This window comes from Notothenia coriiceps, unplaced genomic scaffold, assembly GCF_000735185.1.
Source record: "Notothenia coriiceps isolate Sejong01 unplaced genomic scaffold, NC01 NC01_scaffold00033693, whole genome shotgun sequence".
Taxonomy (NCBI): Eukaryota; Metazoa; Chordata; class Actinopteri; order Perciformes; family Nototheniidae; genus Notothenia; species Notothenia coriiceps.
The window spans coordinates 555,384-566,238 of record NW_011366394.1 but is presented as its reverse complement, the minus strand read 5'-3'; the positions used below and the strand labels follow the sequence as shown (position 1 = coordinate 566,238).

The 10,855-nt window shown below is 41.6% G+C and overlaps 1 protein-coding gene across 1 annotated transcript in view; it reads right to left on the bottom strand.

Annotated features, from left to right (window-relative positions):
- The window catches only part of atxn7l1 (ataxin 7-like 1), a 32,314-nt gene that overhangs the window by 6,226 nt on the left and 15,233 nt on the right, over window positions 1-10,855 (bottom strand). Inside the window, exons 4-5 of the mRNA XM_010790051.1 lie at window positions 3,999-4,081; window positions 1,389-1,630 (exon numbers count right to left, since the gene is read on the bottom strand). Of these exons, the coding sequence (XP_010788353.1) occupies window positions 1,389-1,630; window positions 3,999-4,081 (325 nt within the window). The remainder of the gene's footprint in view (window positions 1-1,388; window positions 1,631-3,998; window positions 4,082-10,855) is intronic.

Below are 10,855 nucleotides of genomic sequence, written 5' to 3'. Positions count from 1 at the left end.
CGACCCTTTTTCATTTTTGATTGTTTGTTATGTGGATTTGTAGTATTTGTGTTACTGTATGTTCAATAAAGGTGTATTTTTGCTAAGTCTTGAGACATTGCCCCGGACCCCCCTAGAGGATGTGACGTCCACCCCCCAATTCAAACATGTTCATACAATACTGAATACATTTGAAGCCATTTTGACGTCTATTACCTATGTCAATAAGTTTCTGTTTTTGCAGTGTATTTGTCTTTTGTAGAGATTTTTCATTTATTCTTTACATGTAAAATCTCGTCTAAAATCTCACCTAGGGCAGCAAATTCTCTAGAACCGGCCCTGGTACTAGGCCTCAAGAGCCTTTCTTGTGCTGACACATAGAAACAAATTTGCGGGGCGCACTTCGCACGCGCACACACTAAACAATTCCACGCGCTCCGCGCTCACATTATGCTGGGCCCACGTGCCTTAGCACCGCTGCTATGAATCCATCCCATGGGAAACACTGAACGCCATTGTAAAACATAATCACTGATGTTCTGCTGTAACGGTGGTGGACTCATCAGAACAGAGTGGGCAAGCTGACCAATCAGAGCACACTTGGCTCACAGGGAGGGGGGGTGGGGCAGGAGCTCCAACAAGCCGTTTAGGACAGAGAGTGAATACACATACTATACAGAGATGCTGTATGAGAAACCAATGTGAGTTTGGAAAATTGAACAATATAAATCTATTCTAGTAGACCTCAACAATGGAATTATGATCTGTAGAAATGGCCATGACATGGGACCTTTAAAGTCATACTTCAATCTTTTCTGCAGTGATAAAATTAACTTCCTCTTCTTCATGTTATGTGTAGAGAAAGAGGAAATGAGTTTCTTGTCACACTTTCACATGGGAAGATAATATTGTTGTTTTTCTCGCACTGTTGATTACAGCATCCCCTGGTGGGAAGAAACTAACTGACTAGGATTTCACATTTCAGGCCCAGTACAACTCCAGCAGTGATGTGAAAAAGGAAATCAAAGTCATATTTGAGTAGGATATATTAAATAACTGTCAGCTACAACGTAAATAAAACTTAATAAATAATAAGGTAATGAGACTTTTCTTTAAAAGTACAGATTACATTCAAAAGTTGTCTTAAAGAACGTAAAGATTAATAAAAATACATCAGTTGGAAAACAAGAAAATGGTTCAACTTGATGCAACTGTAATAAATATTTAAAAGGAAGCAAATAATAGGCGTAGTTTTTTAAATTATAAGCAACTAAATATCTAAATGTGGAATTTAGTTACAAATATATCTGAAGTTTAGCGTCAACTACAGTTTCAGCTCTGAAATATTTTACTTTGTAAGCATGTTTTTTGATTTGATGTCGACACGTGCATGTGTGTGAACATCGTACCTGGGTATGTGTGCGTTAGCCAGCCGCAGCTTCAGCATGGACAGCGTGCGTCCGTTAGTGCAGTGCGGCCTGCTGGGAGATGCGGTCTCCTGTGGCGTGAGGCTTCCTTCCTTCCTTCCCTGCGATGCGTCCTTCTCCTTCGCTCCCTGGGTCAGCTTGGCCCGCCCCTTGTGTTCGGCCAGCAGGACGTCAAAGTGTTTCCCTCGGCCTGAGACGGCTCTGCGGTGCGTGAGGGAGTGAGTCTGTGGACACACACACAGAGAGGTTCTTTTCATACCTGGTGTTTAATAAACACCGACAACAGATTTCACCTTATTTCCACTGAGACTTTGGTAATGAAAGAAACTGATCTGAGGGGCTCGTATCATGGCTCTTTCCATAATCTCCTCACCATGCTGTTGCCCATGTCACGCAGGACTAGCTCGGGTAAATACGGTCGGTGCGTGGCGAGCCTGTCCGCCCTTCCAACTAATTTGGAAAGCAACCAGCTAACAAACATTTGGTTTTCCAGCGGTGCTCCAAAGGATGTGTGTGTGGATGGTGACATACTGGTTTAAACGGGTAGTTTCTTTGCTTTTGAAAGACATTTGTGTTCCTGTACTCACTCTAAGACAATATTGAGGCGTCTTGAAATGCCTTAAGACCTAACAAGTGCATCTAATACCTTCAGAAATATTCCAAATAACAATCTTTGATCCATTTAGCAGCTGCTCGGGAGAAATATACCTTTAAAACACATTTAATCTGAGATCAAACGGTAACAGGTGTTTTTTTAGTGCTGTCAATCGATCATGATTAATCAGTTACTAGTGTTTGCTAGTTTTTAGGGGAGAGATAAAACAAATACACGTGTGATCTTGTAATAAAGAAATGGATGATAAACTGGTAAGAGAAATCCATGTTTTTGTTTTACAATATAATAACATGAAATCTGAATTCTTGGTATGAAGTCTGACACTTGAAAGATGAAGCACAGAAGCTTCTTAAAAAGGGAAACTTCTATATTTTTCACCTGGACCGTATTTTCCATTTTGCCTGCTACGGTCTCTTTCACTTAATAATGGACCTATAATTAAAAAATGTACATAAACTACTTGGATATTATTTGAGATTACATTCATGAATAAGGGAAAAAAGACAAATCGATGAAGAAATAAGATACGATGAGATTAAAGAAGTACATTTAGGGAAAAAACCTCAGAAATTAGCAAGAAAATAAAAAATGTCTTGCTGTTTTTCTTTTAAATTGCAAATACATCTGATTAATCCCAGAGATGTATTCGTCTCCATTTGACACAAAACACAGGAAATGATAGTCCAGGTTGAACCAAAGTTTCCTTTTAAGACAGATTTAAGACACTCCTAGCCTCATAGGAGTAGTTAGGAGTAACTCCCTAATCTAAAATCATTTGTAAGAGCAGTTAAAGTTACAATCCTTTTGGGGAACACCACTTAAGCTTTGGAAGGTTCATAAAATATATCAAACGATCATGTCAACATAAAGACTCTTTCGGGAAATAGGTCCCTTTCGTTGAATTGTGATCTAAGTGTAAATAAAGACGGCAACGATAAAATACAAACAACAATTAAGAAAACGTGATTATTCTCAGCAGCCACTCTGAGAGAAGATATCCTCACACTACCCCGACACACCTCTAATGACTTAATAACCCGTTTAAAGTGATTAGTCGAGCTTGCTTGCTCGCTAGGAGTAATTAAAGGGCCGTAAAAAGAGTGTTTTATAGCTGGAAGATGTTGTAGCCTCATCCGACATCTATAATTACCACATCAGGGGGAGTGTGGGCCCTGTTAGGCCTCAGCACCCTGAATTAACTGAGACACTGACAGGGTCATATCTGCGTGTGTGTGTGTGTGTGTGTGTGGGGGGGGGGTCCTAATGGAGAAGGGATGATAGTAGATCCTTTAATATTTTTACCCTCATAAATAAACAAAGCTTTTTTCCTGGTCACATGGTCTTAGACAGGAAGCAGTCAGAAATGTGTATTTATAGTAGTGTTGCACCGATACTTGAAAGGGACCGCGATACCCTGCCGTTAAAAACGTTACGATTCCTCCGTTTCATTTGTATCGGTACTTTAAAGATGACGGGGGAAAGTACTCTGGTGAGAAAGCGCAGTTTTAATAAGAGCCGTGTGTGTTCAGCGCTCTGCTTCCTTCCACTCCCTGCACTGCAGCCGTGCCTGCAGTCCCTCCCCTCTCAAGCACGCTCTAAGCCCCTCCCCTCTCTCGTGCACGCGCTAGCTGCCAGAGCATGTGAGAAAGCGAGAAGCATGGCTGCACGGCTTGTTGACAAAAAAAACTCCAGAAGCGAAAAACAAAAAAGTTGTTTATAGATGATGCTTAATTGTATTTAATACAAATTCTAGTCGTTTATTTTATTTATTGTTCTCATTGTTTAAAAGTTTGTGTTATGGTTCTGGTGTGAAATAAAGCACAATAATTACATTTAAGACTGTTTCCCTTTTTTTTAAGAAAAGTATCAAAAAAGAATCGGAATCGCAATTCTTGACTTGGTATCGAAACCAAAATGTTGGTATCGTGACAACACTAATGTGTATATATGTGTATGCGTGGGTGCGTGTGTGTTACCTTGCAGGTGAGAGACCGGGTGCAGGGTCGCTTAGTCTCAGGATCCTGGACTCCACAGTGTTTGTTAGGATCAAAAACTCTGCCTGTAAAACACACACATCATTTCATTTGAATGTTATTAACATTTTTTTTTTGTTTTGTATTTTTTTTTTTTAAGTATCTTAGGAAAACTGTTGAACTGAATATAAAAGACAGGAAAAAGGATTGTAGTTGTCCATGCTTCCTCTGTTGCCCTCAAGCCTCTCAGGTTCGGGCAAACTTTGAATACAGGCCAAAAAAAACCTGAAGAACTCGACAATCTTAAAATATTATTTAAGTGATGATATTATTCACTTATTGCAGGTAAAAAACGACACGAAAAAACGTTGACTGTCTGATTAAGCAGCGAATCTACATATTGCGATGCAGCAGATGGCAGGATGCAACTTGAAAAGACGTTTGCATTCGGCAATAAGGAAGAACACAAGCTGAGACTAACATTTTCAGAGGATAACAAATCAACATGTTTGCAATTCTAATATATTATCTGATATGTGATTAACTTTAAAAAAACATTTGAAATTCGATGTTTTTGTTGTTAACATATTGATGCCAGAAAGGTTGGGATAGGTCAGAGCTTAGGCATATACAATCATCCATCTTTGCTCACTACTTCCTAGTCCTCAGGTGTGCATAAACTACAGGTTATGAGCGTCTTTAGAAAATTGAAACATTGTGAAATGATCATTTATCTGGTAAAAGAAGCAGGTAATTACAGGAACAGGCTAAACAAATACCATGTCTTTACTAAAAGCCATCATTGAGTCATTTCTTGTCTCCCTCTTTCCAGAATCAAATCACATGATCTGGTAGTAGGAGCCTCACTGTACCGAGTGCTTCAATTAGTCTCTCCTGAAAAATGTGTCAATAAGACCTTCCTTTTTGATAAAGCTTATAGTTAGGGCTGATTAGATTCAGCCCCTAGTTTTGCTGCTATAGGCTTAGACTGTCGGGGGACACCTTACTTCTTCCTTCTCTCAGTGTGTACCTGTGTACTCTCATGGTCCGAATAACCCAGCTTCCCCCAAATGTCTTTTTGGTGTCTATCTACGCCGGGATCCTGAGTCGTGGCTGAACCTGTCACTGTGGTCCTGCCTGACTTTCATCATACTACTTCCCTGATGGCTCCCACAGGATTGTTGACATCCTCGTGGATTCATCTTCTTATTACAGACAAGCATTTCCAAACATTTGGTCTACCTATGTTGTAAAATGTATTATCTCTTCAATTTACACACAGCATCTATTGCACGTCTGTCCGTCCTGGGAGAGGGATCCCTCCTCTGTTGCTCTCCCTGAGGTTTCTCCCATGTTCCCCTTTAAACTGTGGGGTTTTCTCCGGAAGTGTTTCCTTGTACGATGTGAGGGTCTAAGGACAGAGGGTCTAAGGACAGAGGGTGTCGTATTGTCATACTTAGGGATGGTTACCGAGCCCCGGTATTAAACGGGCCCCGGGGCTGAATTATTATTATTATTATTAAAGAACATGCAAAAAGACTGCAAAATGCATCTATGATTATTTTAGTATCGATTTCTCTCCCGTCTGTGTGTGAGGGGGCGGGGCAGTTTACGCACACGCAGCTGCTACATGCAGCAACACACACACGGAGGATATGGCGGAGAGAACGCGCTCCGAGGTGTGGTTAAACTTTACCCGTCTCGATGCTCGTTGCCTAAAGTACAATAAGAGTTTAGCATGTCAGGGCGGTAACACGAGCAATTTGTCTAAACATTTAGCAAAAGTGCTCCACATCCAGACGGAGAAATGCACCGTCTTTCTAGTAGCTCTTTAGCTCCATCCACGAGTAACGTTTCCACGTCAGGTGTTATGTATGCTAGCAGCAACACACAGAGTTAACTCAATTATACAAACATGGGTTAATGATTACTAGTGAGGTAAACTGAGGTTATCTTAGTTTGTTAACAATGTCAAGCTCTTCTGTTTACAGTTCGTGTCCTTCAGATTATTTATTACCATTTGTTTAAAACACTGTTGTTTTCTTTTTTGATGTGAAATATTATGTATTTATTTAAATGAAAAGCGCAATGTTAGTTTTGTTCACAATTTTGTTTAGTTAGCTTACCTAATTTTTTCTCCAAAAGGACCGTTAAAGATCGGCACCGAAAGCGGTATTCGATAAAAAGGTAGTAAGTTACCGTTAAACCTTAACGATACATCTGCCTTAGTCATACTGCATACTGTCTGTAACAAACTGATGAAGTCCATTGAGACAAAGGTAACTAACATTTTGTTGATATTGGGCTATATAAAGAACGATGAATGATTGAATTCAACATTTTTCTTTGTTTATTCAAATGATCTAAGACTTTTTCCTAGTCTAGTGATTTTAATTGTCGTTTCTACCGCAAATTCAAACAGACTAAGAGCCAGTGAAAAACGACCCTGTAGGAATCCTTGCCTCCAGTTTTTGCTGCTTACACGCTTTCTCATAACCGCTCATCCAACAACTTCACACTGAGATTCTTGGAGTCGTCAGCAATTCACCCGCATAGTGTTCAGTGGACCGGATGATCGTTTACGGACAAAACTGAAGGACATAGTCATATGTTACTCAGAGACACTCTTTGCCCTCTTAGTGTGAAGTGCACAGAACCCGCAAGCTGTGATGAGATGGTTGTGTGACAGGACGTACTGGCAGCCGGACAGCGAGTCAACGTGACGGACAGACACAGGAAGCTCCCTTTTTTAAATTGTCTCCACCTAAAAAACATTAGCCAGAATTCGTGCCTTTCACTCTCTGACTCTGTGGCCAGAACTCTCGTACACGCCTTCATTACATTCCCGTCTTTGCTATTGCAATGAGTCCTGTCCGGGGTTCCCAGCAAACACCCTGGGATAGGCTCCAATACGTCCAGAAACTCTGCGCCAGGCTTCTCACCCGCAGCCAAGCCATGGCACGCATATCACCCCCAACCTCATCCCACCTCCCACTGGCCTGCCGGGTCAAGTCCGATTCAGAATTACAAACACTGCCTCCGTCACGTACAAGTCCCTCCATACCCCGGGCCCCCCTAGTACTATCGGACCTCCTCCATCCGTTCACCCCTTCTCGGAGTCTGCGGTCCTCAGACACGGGCCTGCTCTCCATCCCCCGCTCTCGCCTCCGAACTGTTGCTGACAGGACGTTCAGTGTTGCGGCCCCCACCCTCTGGAATGCACTCCCTGCCAAGATCCGTAATGCTGCCTCCCTGGACATCTTCAAATCATCATTAAAAACACACCTGTTCACCCTGGCCTTCGGGCCCTAGGACTTTTCTGGTCCCCCGGCTTCCTTTATTTATTTATTTGGTTTGCCCGTTGATTGTTTTGTTTGACCACCATGTACAGCGACCTTGGGTCCCTTGAAAGGCGCTATATAAATATCATTTATTATTATTATTATTATTATTATTAATGAACAGAAAACGCACTTTGATGATGAAATGTAGCCCTTAACTTTAGGACTGTTGTCAGTTTAACGCAAACTTCTCTGGTGTTTATTGACTCTTTCTAAGACAAATGAAGCTCAGCGTAAGTTCAACCAGGAAGACCGTCTATTCACTATTCCTACGTAACTACTCTCTCCTCTCAATAAGTGATCGGGGGCGTCACTCTCCAGCTTAACCAATCACTTCGCTCTATTCCCAAGAGCCTATCAAAGCGCTCTGCCAAACCTTTTAAATCTGCTCTCCCCTCTGTCAGCTGTCATTTCAGGTGACTTGACGCAACCCTCCTCCACCCCTTTTCACCACCTGTCCCTCTGAATCCAGGGTCAAGCTAAGCACCTCCCCTTCAGACAGACCCAACCATCTATTCACCACCACCAGTGTCTAGACCCCAGGGGGGTTTCATCGGATCGGTTCTACCCTCCCGAATGATACTTCCTGCACAACGGGGCCTAATCGCCAAAATCACCATTACATTCATTTGTGTATCTCAATACAATAAATATGTATTCTTACATCAAAACCATCTCTCCTGATTGAAACATGTTTAGAAAATCCTCAGAGGTTACAGAAGTAAAAGTAAGATTATTATGGAACATTCTTACAATGGATTTTCTCAGTCATGAACACTATTTTCTGCCAAAGTTAAAGATGGAGTTTTGGTTATTTCACAAAATAGATTGTGATCCATGTGCAGGATTCAGTGGATTGTCTGTCAATCAAATCTGATCAAAACTAAACCGCACCGTGATATGTAAGGCAGGTCAAAGTTGATCCATGAAGTAGCTTTACCAAGTGTTTACAACCAACTCATTTTGAACATGTTTGAACCAAATCATTGATTAAAGGGGGCCATATTTTGCTTTTTGGAGTTTTCCCTTTCCTGAAGTTTGGGTTTTTGTGCATGTAAATGGTCTTCAAGGGCTAAAATCCTAAAGTTCCCTAGAGGGAGTTTCTCTCCCACACAAAGGTACACAATATGAACCTGAAAATGAGGATAATAGCCGCGTTCACACCGCAGTACTTTTCCCACTTTAGTTCCGATATAGTTCCGAAATGTCGCATTCATACCAAAAAGAGCTAGAACTAAAATGAGTTCATGAGAACCTTTTTACCCCCTTTTTTTTCCCTGCTAGAGAGCAGGGACTTTCGTGGGAGAAAAAGGTTCCTGTGTCTGATTGGCTGGGCGGAATGCAAACCACGCCCCGTAAAACTCCCAAAAAGTTTTGTGAAGCCGCCATTTTATTATCCTCGCATTAGCATTATTAGCATTAGCATTAGCCCCGCGCACAAACGCAGAGAGACTAACTTATGGCAACACAAAAGAAAACATGGGAGCGGTGGAGATGAGGAGGTGTCGNCAACCAGCAAGCGTGCACTTCAAAAGTGCTTTACAACCTGACACATTAAAAGCCATTAGGATTAGATTTTGAAAACAGTTCGCAAATATAAGGGCACAAGAAATTTGTATATTAAGCCTAATATTAGATATCTAGTTTCAGCTACAGTGTGAATGATGTGTATCGAATAGTCGATTTATTTAATGTATACTAAAAGACAGCATAAAGAAAATTACATTTCTACATTAATATATATATTAATTAATTGGGACGACCGAGTTCAATGAAACTTACTAAACACAAAATCTGATACGCTCAAGACAAGTTACGTCGCTGAATTCCAACATGTTAGACGCGTAACTTAAAAGTGTAAAACTGTAAAATACTATTAATTAGAAAAAGTAACTGATACTTGCACTCAAGTAGGTCATTATCCTCGCATTGCATTATTAGCATTAGCATTAGCCCTGCGCACAAACGCAGAGAGACTAACTTATGGCAACACAAAAGAAAACATGGGAGCGGTGGAGATGAGGAGGTGTTCTGGAGGTGTTCTGGCGATTTACTCGGAAGGCTTCAGTAGAAGCTGCTGGGAGTCCCAGCAGCTTCTACTGAAGCCAGTCCCCAACTCCGGGGACTTCGGGGGGCAGTATATGCGGTGAAATTGTTTGCGGCCTGCCAGTAAACCCAAAGCAGAAGAAGAAGAAGTGACGTCAGCGGCTTCATTTGCCTAATCCTCACTCAGGGACTTATTCCGGTGTGAACGCGATCTGTACTTAGTTCATGAGAACTAAAGAGTTCTCATGAACTAAGTTCTGATGAACCTTTGTGGGAAAAGTACTGCGGTGTGAACGCGCCTAATATGTCCTCTTTAAAACACGTTGATTGTTTCAATTGACTTTTTAGTCCTTTTCTTTCAGCAGTGAAGATATCGTACAAATAGCTGAATACAAGAGTGACAGACTCAAAATACAAAACGAAATTAAAGCATAAAAAGCTTCAAAATTAACTACAATTAATATCACTACAATTAATATCACTATGTTGTTTTGTGAGTTTTTTAAGCTGATACCAACAGCTTTTGGTAGACCTTTGTTGCCCGACACTAACTATCGACAGCCTCCAGTCAGCAGGTTATCTTGAACGTGTCACTGTCAGTGTAATCTAGTGCAGGCCTTTGCTATAATCCCTGTAATCTCTCTGTGACAACTCCGATGCATGCGGGTTGACAGACTGCTAATTTGCAGGAACAAACACTCAGACGTAAACAAACTCACATGCTGCTCGCTAACAGATTTACAAACACTTGAGAAGGAACAAGAGAGAGAGAGAGGAAGTATGGTGGTGAGACGCCAGGCTGAAGGAGATGAGAAAGTGAAACCAAACAGGAAAGCAGCAGAAGATGACGAGTGAGAAACGAGACGAGTGTGTGAAAGAAGAAAGGAGAAAAAATGTGGTCGAGGCGGGAGGTGGAGAGTGAGACGATGAAAGAAAGATATAGAGGCGCAGGAGGTGGGGGAAAGCTCTCAAGAACACGAGCAGCTTTTTGGCAGCGGGAGTGAATTAGAGGGTGTACATCACAGGAGCACAGCGAAAGAGGGAAGAGGGAAGATGAGGAGAAACATGACAGCGAACTACCTGAAGCATCCATCGAAAAGTGATTTAACTTCATTGATACACACGTTTACTTGATGAACACTAGATGTGCTTTAAAAAAGGACATTTTTGAGTCAAAATGAGAAGGAAAAAAAGCCGTTAAAACTTAAGGAAGGCATCTAACCCTTTCCAAAACACACAGTCTAACCCCCCTGCTGTGAGTTTGTGAAAGCATATAAGCCAGCGTTTCGGCCAGAAACGGAACGCCCTGAACTCGAGCCGCCGGGGTCCAAAAATATTAATAATTCGAGAGAAGATCGAGAGTTTTTATCGCTTGACATAACGAAAACGAAAAAGGATAAGGACATCCCTCTGTGGGAGGGGCAAAGTAGTCTGGTGGGGTTCTTTTCGGAGTATTGAAGATCGTTTTCCCCG